We start from the raw sequence: 15,449 nt of genomic DNA, 5'->3' as shown, positions 1-15,449 counted from the left end.
CCAGGTCGGCAGTAGCTGTATGTTTTGTATATTGGCGCTTCACTATTTGTTTTTCAAAAATAATTCTCTACCAAGGCACGCAGCAATCGCCATGTTTTTGTTTTGGCGTGTGTAAAGGTGGAGACCGGTGTAAAGTAAAAAAGCTTCTACATATAAGCGAAGGTTGACAAATTGATGCGTTTGACATGTGCAGTCTCACATGCAGCGGTGTTCTCTTACACCATGAGCCGCGTACCCGAGCGAGAAATATAATAGCTTGGCTGAACTGCTAAGATGGTCACAATGTGCCTGGCATTAAGTGGGGACTGCCAGCGGGGCGGGGGTTAACAATAACAAGCAGATAAGGTGACCAAAGATTACTGACAGCCTGGGAAGGGTTTTTGGAGGAGAGCAACATCCGACCTTCAAAGGCTGAAACAACAGCTCCATGTATGGCCGTGTCCGTGCTCTTGCCCACCTGATTGGCCGGGGGCCCCTCCGTTCGCAGCAGTGACAGGTGCTGGAGGAAGCTACACCTGTTCCTACATGTGCTGATCTAGCGAGGTTTGGGAGGCACAGAACACATGCCAACGTAATGCGAGATGAACTTGCTGGACATTTTAGCTAATGATCACCTTCAACCTGCCACAAATTAACCAATTACAGTGTATTATTACAAAACATTTAAGCACTGTCTGCAAAAAAAACGACTCTGGACCGTTCTTTAGTCATATAGGTTGAACTCATTGAGTCCCGTAGAGGAGAGGTCAAGGCAGAGCTTCTAACTATACGTTATAGTTTATTGTAGGACTTGAACAAGATCGGTAACTCTATTCTGGATATTTATTTGCTTATTAACCAGAAGATTGTATAGAGTTAGTTATTAATGGTCCTAATTCTATTAGTGAGTTCGTTCTGCTGAGCTGTGTTTGTTTTTCAGAATCATGTTCGGAATTGATTACGGTAGAGTAATGGTTTTGCTCGGCGAAAAGATTAGGCGGTGTTTTTCTGGCAGCTTTGTGGTGTGGCTGAAGCAAGTGATGGGTGATTATCTAGCCAGTGACTCGATGGATGAGTCAAAGCAGGCATGGAAATTCCCTGGTCTAGCCCAGTGTGATGGGCTGTGTGTGACGTACACTCTTGTGGTATGACCTCCTAGTACGGCTATAAGCCACCCCTTAAAATGGGACATAGAGGGGGAGATTAAGACCCCTTTCACACCAGGACGTTTTGCCGGCGCTATAGCGTTAGAAATAGCGCCTGCAAAACGCCCTAAAGAAGCTGCACCATTGTGTGTAGTGTGAAAGCCCCGAGGGCTTTCACACTACAGCGGTGTGCTGGCAGGACGTCAGAAAAAAGTCCTGCCAGCAGCTTCTTTTGGAGCAGTGAAGGAGCGGTGTGTTTACCTCTCCTCCACCGCTGCTGCCCATTGAAATCAATGGGGCAGCGCTGTAATGCCGCCGGCAAAACGCCGCTATTGCGGCGTATTGCGGCGTATTGCCAGCGGTTTTAACCCTTTTGTGGCCGATAGCGGGGGGTAAAAGCGCCCCGCTAGCGGCCGAAATGCGCCGCAAATCCGGCGGTAAAACGCCGCTAAAAATAGCGGCGTTTTACCACCGACGCAAGGTGTGGTGTGAAAGGGGTCTTACAAAAACTGGAGAGTGCAATCTCTGGTGCAGCTGTGCATGGTGGCCAATCGACTCCTAAGTTCAGCTTGTTCAGTTAACCACTTCAGCCCCGGAAGATTTGGCTGCTGAATGATTGGGCCATTTTTAGCGATTCGGCACTGCGTCACTTTAACTGACAATTGCGCGGCCGTGCGGCGCTGCACCCAAACAAAATCGACGTCCTTTTTTCCCCACAAATAGAGCTTTCTTTTGGTGGTATTTGATCACCTCTGCAGTTTTATTTTTTGCGCTATAAACAAAAAAAAAGACAATTTTGAAAACAATATTTTGTTCTCTTTGCTATAATAAATATCCCCATTTTTTTTTATTTTTAAAAAAGCTAATTTTTTCTCAGTTTAGGCCAATATGTATTCTTCTACATATTTTTTTCGTAAAAAAATAAAAAAAATAAAAAAAACCCAATAAGCTATAAACAAAAAAAAGACAATTTTGAAAATATTCTTCTACATATTTTTTATTTAAAATCGCAATAAGCGTATATTGATTGGTTTACACAAAAGTTATAGCGCCTACAAAATAGGGGATAAATTTTGAAAAACGCAATATTTTGGTTTTTGCTATAATAAATATCTCCATTTAAAAAAAATCAAAATTTTCTCAGTTTAGGCCAATATGTATTCTTCTACATATTTTGTATTTAAAAAAATCGCAATAAGAGTATATTGATTGGTTTACGCAAAAGTTATAGCGTCTACAAAATAGGGGATAGATTTTCAAAAAGCAATATTTTTTGTTCTTTTTGCTATAATATCCTCTTCTTTTTTTTTTTTTTTTTTTTTAAAAAAAAAGCTAAATTTTTCTCAGTTTAGGCCAATATACATTCTTCTACATATTTTTTGTAAAAAAAAAAAAAAATGCAATAAGCGTATATTGATTAGTTTGCGCAAAAGTTATAGCGTCTACAAAATATGGGATAGATTTATAGCATTTTTATTATTATTTTTTTTACTAGTAATTCCGGCGATCTGATTTTTTTTTTCTTTACTTGGACTGCGACATTATGGCAGACACATTGGACACTTTTGACACATTTTTGGGACCATTGGCATTTATACAGCGATCAGTGCTATAAAAATGCACTGATTACTGTAAAAATTTCACTGGCAGGGAAGGAGTTAACACTAGGGGGCGATCAAGGGGTTAACTGTGTTCCCTGTGTGTGTTTCTAGCTGTAGGGGGAGGGGACTGACTTAGAGGAAATGACAGATCATGGTTCCTAACTATTTGTAACGCACGATCTGTCACACCTCACAGAACCGGGATTTGTGTGTTTACACGCACGCACACACACGTCCCTGTTCTGCCTCTCGTGGCCAGCAGTTCGCCACAAGCATCGGAACCCCCGTTGTGCAACGGGCACGTGCGCACGCCTGCTATCCCGATCCCGCGAGCCGTCGCAGCTATATGTTGGCTCGCGGGATCGGAATAGCAGGCGTGCGCACGTGCCCGTTGCACAACGGGGGTTCCGATGCTAGATCATTCCGACCTGCCGCTGTAAAATTACGGCGCCTGGTCGGCAAGAGGTTAAAGGGTAACTCCAATCTCGTGGAAGGAAAACAATAGCAAAGAAAGAAAAAATATAGCGTATAGAATTGCAACACAAATTATATTGTAAATGAATGTTATTAAAAATGATGTTTCCTTTTCAATCTGCAGCTGCTGTAATTTCCTGAAAATGCAATATGGTAAGCTGGAGGCGTTCTGTACACAGAATGTCCCCCAGAAACATCATTTTCTGCTTGTGTAATTGGCACACAGATTTCCCCAGAAGTCTGCCTAAAATACAAGTCAGAGTTTCAGGCATCCCCTGCAACAAAAATTTTTTTTTGGTGAGATACTCCCAATAGGAACACGTCTAAAAGGATGCAGACCCAGCAGCTTCCCTCATACGTGCCCTGTAGGTGCCACAGCTGATTGATAATTATGAAACCACGCCCATTAGACTCACTTTCCCACACACAGGGATTTCTTTAGAATAACAAAAGGTAGTAATCTGCAACAAAGTTTGTTAAAATCCCTGAAATGTACATAGATCACCCAGGGGGGATGTTTTTTTCCCAACAAAGAAAAGTGGAGTTTTGAAAAAAAAAAACTGGAACCCAATTGGTATCTATTGCGAGCCCCACCAGATTTTGCACTCTCCAGCTTTAGTAACTCAACTCCATAGTGTTGTAGGAAGGTACACTTTGTTATAGTTTAGTTAACCACCTAAGGACCACCCTATAGCAGATTTACTGCAACAGACCTCCTGTGCAGAATCGTGTGTGTATACAATTGTACTCCTAAGTTTACATACCCTGGCAGAATTTATGATTTCTTGGCCATTTTTCAGAGAATATGAAAACACAAAATAAATTTTTACTCGTGGTTAGTGTTTGGCTGAAGCCATTTGTTATAAATCAACTGTGTTTACTCTTTTTAAATCCTAATTGCAACAGAAACTACCCAAATGACCCCGATCAAAAGTTTACATAGCCTGGTGATTTGTGCCTGATAACATGCACACAGGTTGACACAAAGGGGTTTGAATGGCTATTAAAGGTAACCATCCTCACCTGTGATCTGTATGCTTGTAATTATTGTGTGTGTGTATAAAAGGTCAATGAGGTTCTGGACTCCTGACAGACCCTTGTATCTTTCATCCAGTGCTGCACTGATGTTTCTGGATTTTGAGTCATGGGGAAAGCAAAAGAATTGTCAAAGGATCTGCGGGACAAGGTAGTTGAACTGTATAAAACAGCAAAGGAATATAAAAAGATATCCAATGAATTGAGAATGCCAATCGGCAGTGTTCAAACTCTAATCAAGAAGTTGAAAATTATGGTTTCTGTTCAAACCAAACCATGGTCAGGTAGACCAACGAAAATTTCAGCCAAAACTGCAAGGAAAATTGTTCAGGTTGTAAAGAAAAACTCATAAATAACTTCAGGTGAAAGACAGGACTCTCTGAAAACATGTGGTTTCAAAATACACTTTATGAAATCACGCCCATTAGACTCACTTTCTCATATGGACACAGAGAAAACACGCAGGGATTTCTTTAGTATAACATGTAATAAAATGTAGGAATCTGAAAGAAAGTTAGGTGGAAAAGTGAAGCTAAAGGAGAGGAACTTGCTCACCTACCGAGTAGGAAGCTAAAGAAAGAATAGGGCAGTCTAGGGCATAAAGGTGGGCCAGAAGGTTAGGGGTCGAGAGATGGGGATTAGGAAAGGGCTCAGGAGCATCGGGACCTTCCGTCACGGACTGCCCAAGCTGGCTGGGGAGAGGGTAGGAAAAGCATTTCACAGCCATGGCTCCCAAATTTTGAGGAACTTGGCATGAGTCCTTGCAGATGCTTGACATCTGTTTGTTAACATGCGATCTCTCACCCCCTGAAAGGGGACAGATTTTTTTATTTTTTTTAGCAGGCTTGGGCAATTGTTCTTTTGGCTGACAGAAATAGATAGGAAGCGAGCTTCTGCTGATATGCGAACAGGACCAGAATTGGACATGGTAATAAGGCAAACTTGGCTTCTTTTTTATGGGCAGATGAAACAACGTGAATAGGAGGCCAAATACACTTGGCAAGGGCACTTCCAACATATATGTCCGACATCGCCCCAACATCGCCCCAATGGCCACAACTCCGGAATTGGCATGGGTAATGCGGGGAGGGACCCGATACTAATGTAGAAGCACCTTCTGTGCCACCTCCAAGGTGGCTGTGGATATTCCCTCACTTTCAGTCCTGTTGACTAACCCATAGCAAGCAACCTGACTTCAGTTTTAGAAAATCCAGAACTGCTGGTTATGAGTTACCCTCCCTGTGTTGTATCCTCTCCTCCTTATGTTAAACACTTGGGGGTGCATTTCTCAATCTTGCTACCCAATAAGGCAGTACAAACATGAATAAGGAGACAGATTAGCCACAAGATCGCAGGTTTAATACTAATAAAGTCCTCCACATTCAAGTTCTGCTTCATATTATTAGTCGTGGATAGAGTAGGGAAGAGGTAGAACTTCTGTCTACCAGGATTTTATTTCTGCTGGAGAGGAGGAGAATCTTCCTCATGGGGACAAAGACAGCAATGAAATGGGGCAAAGGTTCCAACTGTTGCCCAATAAAAAAAAACTGCCCTTGGTTGGACTTTACATTTTATGAGTGGTTCGTGTGAAAATCTATTTCCCGTTATTGTATAACATGGTCTCAAATAGGCCTCAGAACAAGGATCAGAGTTGATTGCTCAAAAATGCAGGGGGCTGAGAAATCCTAGTGCAACTTCTTTCCTAAATGAGCGGCAGATTAATTGCTCTAGATATGTGCTTGATTATGTTGGTAACTTGCTTGATGAATCTCCCTCATTGGCTGCAGTAGTAAACACCCATGGGCACCCTATAAACTGATGTTTCTACAGAGTGTTGATTAGAGTGTGTCTGTTCAGTTATTGACTGCTTTTGTCTGCAGGACAATGATCTGCACCCATAGCAGCTCCTCACAAAATTAATATGGTGGGGTTTATATATGCATGAAATAGCGACACCACTATATACTCCAAGTCTGGGTCATAAGGCCCTTTGCTTTGATGCATTAGAACTGTGCAAGGCACTGCAGCATTGGGTAGAGGAGCTAAAAGTAATTTTACTTATTATTTTTATATATTCTAAGTATCCAAAAGAAAGAACAATTTTGTCTGTAGGTGTCCTTTTAAAGGTAACCTGTCATGAGAGGAACATGGAGGCTTTCATTTCAGAACTGTCCTTTTTCAGGTTACTTGGGTGCCATGCTAACTTTTTCTTACTAATATACTTTAAATCATTTTCCAAGAACAAGCATGCAGATCAGGATCTTTGACTATCCATTTCTGCATATGTTCCAGTTATAGACCTCTGAAAGTAAGAGGGTCAGCATAAAAACCAATGAACTACCCTTTTAGAAGAAGGTAAGCGATGAAGCCGTCCATGTATCTCTCATGAAGGGTCAGCTTAAAGGGGAGCACCCACTAAGACCTAGATTCTTCATTCCCAGTTAGTGCAGTATGCGTGTGAATTTTCCAATTGTGTTTCAGACTCTCAAAAAGAAAGGCTTAGATGGTTGTGAAAGTCCAGATGCTGAGAGATACTTTGAGGAGGACACATTCAGCAAACTAAATGAAGATAATGATTTTGTTTTCAAGCGAGATCCTGTAAGTATTGTTCACCCCCTTCCCTTATTTGTATGTGTTGATCCTTTTTATTGACTTCACTGTTTAGGCTCTGAACAAGAAGGAACACAGAGGCTGCGACAGCCCGGACCCCGACGGCTCGTACGTCCTGACCCCCCACACCGAGGAAAAGTACAAAAAAATTAATGAGGAATTTGATAATATGATGCGCAATCATAAAATTTCTGTGAGTACAAGAGCTTTTTCTAGATAATTGGAGAAGATCAGAAAAATGCCAGCCATTGATCCTTAAATGCAAATGCCAAAGCAGAGCCTACTTTATTTTTTATTTTTTCTGTATTTGTGTGTGTGCAGTATAAATCTAAATGAGCGGATTTATTAAAAGTTGCATTTCATGAGAGAAATATGCTTGCTGATATCCTTCTGAAAAATAATAGTCTCATGGCTGCCATGCTGACTCTGTGCCTTTTTTAGTGCTATTAATTGTGAGTATGCCTTATACCACCATCATGACATGTTTACTTCAAAGGATAAAGTCACCTTTGCGAAAAAAAAAAAAACGAAAAAAGAAATGCACCTGTTTTTGCAGTTAAAAAAAAATGTGCATGTATTTTTTTTTTTTTTTTAACTAGGTGTCTGGAAAGCATTATACCCATGATCAGTAGATGTGGGGGTGCAATACAGGACTCCTGCAGACTGTCTTCTCATATCTCGTACTAGCAAGCAGTTACACACTGACAAGGAAGAAAGCATCAACTACTCAGAGAGCTCAACAGAGCCCCGATAGTTCATTGAGAACTACAAGCCGACAGCCACAAAGTTCTCCCATTCACAGAACTCTGCCAATGAATGTTCCCACTTCTGCAGCCACTTCCCAATCCGCTGCCTCTAGTGACAGTAAGCTGGGGATCATCTCCCCAAACTCACTGGGGTTGATTTACTAAAGGCAAATCCACTTTGCACTATAAGTGCAATTGGAAGTGCAGTCACTTTAGATCTGAGGGGAAGCTCTGCTGATTTTATCATCCAATCATGTACAAGCAAAAATGCTGTTTTTTATTTTCCTTGCATGTCCCCCTCCGATCTACAGCGACTGCACTTCTAAGTGCACTTGTAGTGCAAAGTGGATTTGCCTTTAGTAAATAAAACCCCACATCACAATTTTTTTTTTTTTATAACGCTCCCGAGCAGGGTTTTTAAATGGTGACAGCGAGTTCGGGGAGAAAATCCCCGGCTCGCTGTCACTAGAGGCAGCGGATTGGGGAGCGGCTGCAGGATTGGGATCATGTTACACTATATTGTCAAAAGTATTGTACTTTACACGCACGTGAACTTTAATGGCATCCCAGTCTTAGTCCGTAGGGTTCAATATTGAGTTGGCCCACCCTTTGCATCTATAACAGCTTCAACTCTCCTGGGAAGGCTGTCCGAAAGGTTTAGACGTGTCTATGGGAATGTTTGACCATTCTTCCAGAAACACATTTGTGAGGTCAGGCACTGACGTTGGACAAGAAGGCCTGGCATGTAGTCTCTGCTCTAATTTATCCCAAAGGTCAGGACTCTGTGCAGGCCATTCAAGTTTCTCCACCCAAAACTCACTCATCCATGTCTTTATGCACCTTGCTTTGTGCACTGGTGTGCAGTCATGTTGGAACAGGAAGGGGCCATCCCCAAACTGTTCCCACAAAATTGGGAGCATGAAATTGTACAAAATAACTTGGTATGCCGACACCTTCACTAGAACTAAAGGGCCAATTCCAGCTCCTGAAAAACAACCCCACACCATAATTACCCCCCCCCCCCCTCCACCAAATGATTTGGACAAGTGCACAAAGCAAGGTCCATAGAGACATGGATGAATGAGTTTGGGGTGGAGGAGCTTTACTGGCCTGCACAGAGTACTGTCCACAACTCAGTAGAACACTTTTAGGAGGAATTAGAGCGGAGACTGCGAGCTAGGCCTTCTCTTCCAACATCGGTGCCTGACTTCACAAATGCACTTCTGAAAGAATGGCCAAACATTCACACAGACACACTCCTAAACCTTGTGGACAGCCTTCCCAGAAGAGTTGAAGCTGTTATAGCTGCAAAGGGTGGGCCAACTCAATATTGAACCCAAGGACTAAGACTGGGATGCCATTAAAGTTCATGTACGTGTAAAGGCAGCTGTCACAATACATTTGATATTTATAGTGTATAATGTTCCATCCTAAAAACCAGGGAACATGTAACATTTTCCCAAAGGTGAACTTATCCTTTAAAATTTACAGTATGGGTTTGGGATCCAGCAGCAGACCCACAATGACATGAAAGCTTATGATTTGTGTATGGATTCATGGCAGGCCGTAGTATTGGTGCAGTTAGTGCTAAAAACACTGTATTACACTACACCGGAGCAGGCTTTCAATGTGGGAGAATAGTTCTACTGGACACCACTACACCTTGTAGAGCAGCCTTTCTTAAGAGAAGTATGGGCATTGTTTTTATTTTTGAATCATACTTGCCTAGATGGATGCAGCATTGGTCCAAACAGAAAGCTGGTGACCATCAGTCATCGCTGTCTGCTCTGCCCCCCTGCGCTCACTGGAGCTCTGGGCTGTGGAGGGAGTGGCTGGCTCAGGCTCTCAGTGGCTCGCTAAGAAGCTGAGCCTGGTGCTGGTCTGGGCATGTGGGCGAATCTCAACCATATGGTCGCGATCTCTTCCGAGCTTGGACTGGCTCTGTGACGTCAGCTGACAGCGGGTCACAGGAATGCATAACGAACTGCACTCCTGTGATCCAAAGGAGAAGTACAACCAAATGAGCTTTGGCTGCACTTCTCTTTTAATCTTTTTTACCCCAGGGGAACCCCTGGTAAGATTAGTCTATCCAGAGTCATTAGAAAAATGCCCCTTACATTGGTGGTGGTAAGTGGAAAGAATACCTCCGTTACAGGAGTGGCCATAATGACACGAATGCAATCAATGTCGCCAAATGGTGTTGGACACAGAAACATGCAGGCACAATCATTTAACCACAGGTCGAGGAAGCTCTAGTTATACCTGGAGGGAAGCTTGGGGTTCCACAGAACACTGGTTGATAATGGCTGTCATAGAGGCTATATGGGCTTTAAAGGCCAAGTTCCCCTTTTGGAGCATATTACACCTGTATTCAGGGTGTAAGGTGTAACATGAACCAGCAGACTAAATCTAAATTTATGCCTAAAGTGTCTGGTGATTTGATAGCACAACATCTCATGTGACCAGCATCTGTTAACCCAACTCCTGGTCACCATAACCCAGTGAGGTTGTGGTTTCCAGGGTTGTTCCCCTAAATATTTACTTGGGTGACAAAAATGGCTACTTGGATAATATATGGGGTATTAGTGACTACATATACCAAAAGTATAAAACACTTTCTAAAACAGAAGGTGGTTGCAGGCAGGGCCGGACTTACCATTGGGCTTGACTGGGCTCAAGCCCATGGTCCCCACCGAGATACATAGCCAAGTGTGCTCAGCTCCACTCAGTCACACCCAGTCCTGCCCTATGATGGACATAACACAGGGACTGGGCGTGACTGTGAGCCGAACCAAGTACACTTGACTACTCTCGGCTCCGCTCGGGACTGCGAGAGGACCCGAGAGCCTCCTGAGGCGCCATTTTTAAACTTCAAGACTGCAATGACAAGGCTGCAAATGACACTGCCAAGGCTGCAGATGGACACTGATAAGGCTGCATTGATGGCCGTTTAAATGTAAGTTTTTTTTCCTTAAAATTCCCTCCTAAACTTTTATACATTACCGTATTTATTGGCGTATAACGTGCCGGCGTATAACATGACGGCACGTTATACGCCAATAAATACGGTAATGTATAGAAGGTAGGACCCGAAAGTGACTCAAGCGCAGGGGCCCCCAACACCCGAAGTCCTGCCCTGGTTGCAGGTTTCACTTCCCTCACAGATCCAATAAATTAGGGGACCTCATTTGAAGGTCTTTTTATACTCTTGCTTTTTGACATAGGCATTCTGATGCTCTAAAACAGGGGTTTCCAAACTATGGCCCTCCAGTTGTTCAGGAACTACAATTCCCATCATGCCTAGTCATGTCTGTGATTGTCAGAGTTTTATAATGCTCATGGGATGTGTAGTTCCACAACAGCTGGAGGGCCGTAGTTTGGAGATCCCTGCTCTAAAACACGTGTTGTGGTACCCCATAATAATGGTAGTACTTGTCCCCATATTAGTGTTGCAGTGCACTGCAAATACACGTCTGAATATTTTGTTTTCTGCATTGAAAGGCCTTTAGAAGTCAATGGCAATGCATAAAGATGCATATGATATACGTTTTTATGTGTTAGTGATCGATATTACTAAGCCCTGATCATTGGCTGTTATACCTATATAATTCGAAATGGGGAAAAAATGCATCAAAAATGCGTGTACAAATGAAAATGTACAATGGTCCATGACAATGCGTCTACCTAACGTTACAAAAAATCCACCTCTGTGCACATGCAAAGATGCAAATGGGCACTTAGAATAGTGGGTAAAGCCACGCAAATCGTTCCTTTATGCTCCTTTTGTGACCAACTGCACATCCAGGAATGCTGGACTATAGTACAAACACAGCTTAAAATGTTAGAGCCATTTATTCCAAGATGCATGCAGCTCTTTCAGGCTAGTTGGCCATCGCCTGTGCAATTCATGGAAATCACGGCTTCTATGGAGTAGGGCAACTGCAAGCAAATATGAGACAGTGAGGTGGTGTAAAAGGAACCCAAAAGTTCCCAAATGCATTAGTGAGAAGCACAGTAGAGCCTTCTGATGGAAGTGAAACCTGCAAATACCTTCTGATTAAAGTGGTTGTAAACCTCTGAAATGAAAAACTAGCAAAACCTATCCCACTATGTGTGCAATTCTCAATCAAAAGTGTGGTTCCTACCTGCTGTCTCTTCTTTATCTGTACAAGTCACTCCGGACAAGTTATGCCACCACTCTCAAGTCCCAGGGGATGGCCCCGCCCCTCTCTAGCACACACAAGGTGATTGGCAGCTTCAGCCGTGCATGTTTCCCTTCGAGGCTTTGTAGAGGGGAGGGGGTGGGGTGTCTTCCCTCAACTCAGGTCTCAGATTACACTCCCTGCTCTGTGCTGTGCGATTTCAGTTCTCCGCCCCCTGCCTTTTGATCAGAAATGCCGTGTAGAATGTGTGCTTTAGGTGGCTGCAGATAAACAGGTACAACACATGTAAAATTTGTTTCATCCTGAGGCCAGTCACTTCACTGGCTATATGTAGGAGTTTAAACTTTAAAGAAGTCGCTACTGTGTTTCTTAAATTGATTTGGGGGCCTTTTGATTCCTTTTCGCTCATCCCACCATAACATGGCTGGTTGTTCTACTGAAAGGTATAAAAGGGTTCAGCAGCTGACTTCAGAGGACAAGTTCATTAGACATGTCATTTAGTTCCGAATCTAAATTCGGATGAATTTTTTTGTTCATCTGTTACAGTAGTAATGACTTTTTAACTAATCTGAAACGACAAAACAAAATTCGCCAGAAATTCCAATAGAATATGAAAACGAATTTGAATTCTAAATAGATTTCAAAAACAAGAATAGAATATAATAGAATAGAAAAGACTAGAACATAAAATAAATAACTAGAATAGAAAATTAAAGAATAGAAAAAATAAAACGGTCTTGTGAAATTTGAATTTCAAATAGAATAAATTTCAATAGAATAGAAAATCCGAGAATATAATCGAGAAAAACAGAATAGATAAAACAATAGAATATAACCGTTTTCCGAAATTGCAATTTCAAATAGAATAAATTTAAATTTCAATAAAATAGAAAATACGAGAATAGCGAAAAATAGAATAGATAAAACAATGGACTAGAATAGAATATAACCGTTTTCCAAAATTCGAATTCCAAATAGAATAAATTTGAGTTCTAAAAGAATATAATCGTTTTCCGAAAATTCGAATTTCAGACAGAATAAATTTGAATGCTAATTCGAATTTTCCGGTCAAATTTTCTGAATTCGGTTTAACTGAGTTCATCTCAACCGAATTTGGGAAAATTCTAATCAAATTCAAAAACGAATAAATTAAATAAATACCGAAAACAAGTTAAACAAATGTAAATTGTTTAAATAGAAAAAAAAAGTAGTTTTGTTTCATTTTCTGCACACGTCCAAACTTCGTAGTAATCGGTGTGTGAAGATGTGTAAAGTGAAGTGGGCTTCATATTAATTTACCTGCATGCATCCTATTATTTGTGACTGAAGGATGTAAAGATCCCAACCTGTTCACTTCTGACTAACTCTCTCATCTGGACAATCTGTGCTTTATTAGACCCCTTTCACACCACATTGCCCATTGCGTCGGCGGTAAAACGCCGCTATTTTTAGCGGTGTTTTACTGCTGGATTTGCGGCGCATTTCGGCTGCTAGCGGGGCGCTTTTACTCCCCGCTAGCGGCCGAGAAAGGGTTAAAACCGCCAGCAATACGCCGCAATAGCGGCATTTTGCCGGCGGTATTACAGCGCTGCCCCATTGATTTCAATGGGGAGCAGCGGTGGAGGAGCGGTAAACACACCGCTCCAAAGAAGCTGCTGGCAGGACTTTTCCCTGACGTCCTGCCAGCGCACCGCTGTAGTGTGAAAGCCCTCGGGGCTTTCACACTACAGACAATGGTGCAGCTTTTTTAGGGCGGATTGCAGGCGCTATTTCTAACGCTATAGCACCTGCAAAACGCCCTGGTGTGAAAGGCGTCTAAGATGGAAGATTTAGCTGCACAATCTAATGGCCCGTACACACGATCCGAAAATCGGATGAAAAACACCGCTTTTGACACGATCGTACGATAATCGGATCGTTAGTACAGAGCTTTCGAGAGCTGATGATAATTCATCCGATTATTATTTGACCGGACTACCACGAAAATTTTCCTCATCCGTACTGTTGTCAAACAATACAAATACATTACAACACGACATCGCTTCCGATTATTTTTTATTTTTTTTTATGTCATACTAGAATTTTCATGACTTAAGTAACCTATTCAATTTCTACTTGCGACTATTAAGCAAAAAAGTCGTAGTATCGGTCGTACGCTATTCGGATCGTGTGTACGGGCCATAAGGGAAGTCTGCCATGTAGGTGCATAGCATTGTGACGTTACAAAAAACAAGGGTCACCGGTACACCTCTACTTCACCTTGCGCAACCCTCCTTAGCTTGGATTTCTATTAGAACGTTTCTGCTGTGCCATCGCAGTACTTTCTCCTTTAGCTTGGAATAGCCATGCCATGTGTGTCATATTAATTGTGAAAATGACTCTCGTGCAGATGTAGAAGAATTCATTAGGAATATTCAGCTTGCCTGGCAATTTACTTTATTTCTTTCCAGGAATGCAATTGCAATTATTTTCATAAACAGATGGCCTTTCTTCACAATCTGGCAACCTGTTGCTGAAATGTTAAGGCTGTTTTTGCCAAATGCTTTGTTTTGGTTTTTTTCCTTTCTTTTTTTCAGTTTGTTATATTGCTATGCTTGCATATTAATATGGTCGATTTACACCAGTCCTATACTGATGCCTATTTTTTCTTTTATAAAAGGCAGTACAACTTTACCAATGGTTGTGCAGAGTCTATGCTGATATAGCACCATATGCTATTAATGTGCTTAACAAATGTCCTTCTTTATACCCCTTTCACACCAGGGCATTTTGCAGGCGCTATAGCATTAGAAATAGCGCCTGCAATCCGCCCTAAAGAAGCTGCACCATTGTAGGTAGTGTGAAAGCCCGAGGGCTTTCACACTACAGTGGTGCGCTGGCAGGACGTCAGAAAAAAGTCCTGCCAGCAGCTTCTTTGGAGCGGTGAAGGAGCGGTGTGTTTACCGCTCCTCCACCGCTGCTCCCCATTGAAATCAATGGGGCAGCGCTGTAATACCGCCGGCAAAGCTAGCGCCCGAAATGCGCCGCAAATCCGGCGGTAAAATGCCGCTGACGCAATTGGCGGTGTAGTGTGAAAGGGGTCTTAGACTAAGGAGTATGGTCTGAGTGGCTCTATAATGTCATGCACCTCATCCCGGTAAGCGAAAGTATAAATATAGAGGAGTGGGATTATAACGGGGCTATCAACAAATGAATCATAACATATTAAATAAAAGTATAATTTATTTTTATTAATGCAAAAAACAAGCAACAAAAATATGAAAAAATGGTTAAAATCAATGGTAGAGCAAATACAGTACAAATATTGGATTGCTGGAGGCCCAAGGAAGGAGGAAAAAGTGGTCACGGATGAGTGTTGATTCCCAACATGTTTTGCCAGTAATGGCTTCCTCAGTGGATAATGTAAGACCACCACAATAGTAATCCAGCTCTAACATAGAAAGAAAATTGAGATTATAAGAATACATGAGAATACATGAAACGCAAAGAAAAAAAATTTCATGACCTCCAGAAAACGATTAGCACATACCTCTATCGGTCCAGAACCAGAAGATGAAATTTTTTTTTTAATTATTATTATTTTCTGGTTGCAGGTCGATAGAGGTACGTGCTATGCATTTTCTGGAGATCATGCCAATTTTTTCTTTGTGTTTCATGTATTGTATATTTATATGTAATGCATATTTTCTGTTTTCT

The 15,449-nt window shown here is 41.9% G+C and overlaps 1 protein-coding gene across 8 annotated transcripts in view; it reads left to right on the top strand.

Annotated features, from left to right (window-relative positions):
• LOC143959302 (myocyte-specific enhancer factor 2A homolog) overlaps window positions 1–15,449 on the top strand; it is a 282,757-nt gene that overhangs the window by 198,386 nt on the left and 68,922 nt on the right. For 4 of the 8 annotated variants that reach the window (XM_077467986.1, XM_077467989.1, XM_077467988.1 and 1 more), the window contains exons 4-5: window positions 6,716–6,832; window positions 6,900–7,037. In XM_077467986.1, coding sequence (XP_077324112.1) covers window positions 6,716–6,832; window positions 6,900–7,037 — 255 coding nt within the window. The remainder of the gene's footprint in view (window positions 1–6,715; window positions 6,833–6,899; window positions 7,038–15,449) is intronic. The other 4 variants (XM_077467990.1, XM_077467992.1, XM_077467991.1 and 1 more) reach the window with 2 other exon arrangements.

The sequence above is a fragment of the Lithobates pipiens genome, unplaced genomic scaffold (genome assembly GCF_037356315.1).
Source record: "Lithobates pipiens isolate NorthernLeopardFrog02 unplaced genomic scaffold, aLitPip1_a1.2 Scaffold_7, whole genome shotgun sequence".
Lineage (NCBI taxonomy): Eukaryota > Metazoa > Chordata > Amphibia > Anura > Ranidae > Lithobates > Lithobates pipiens.
This window is presented reverse-complemented; position numbering and strand designations above follow the sequence as displayed.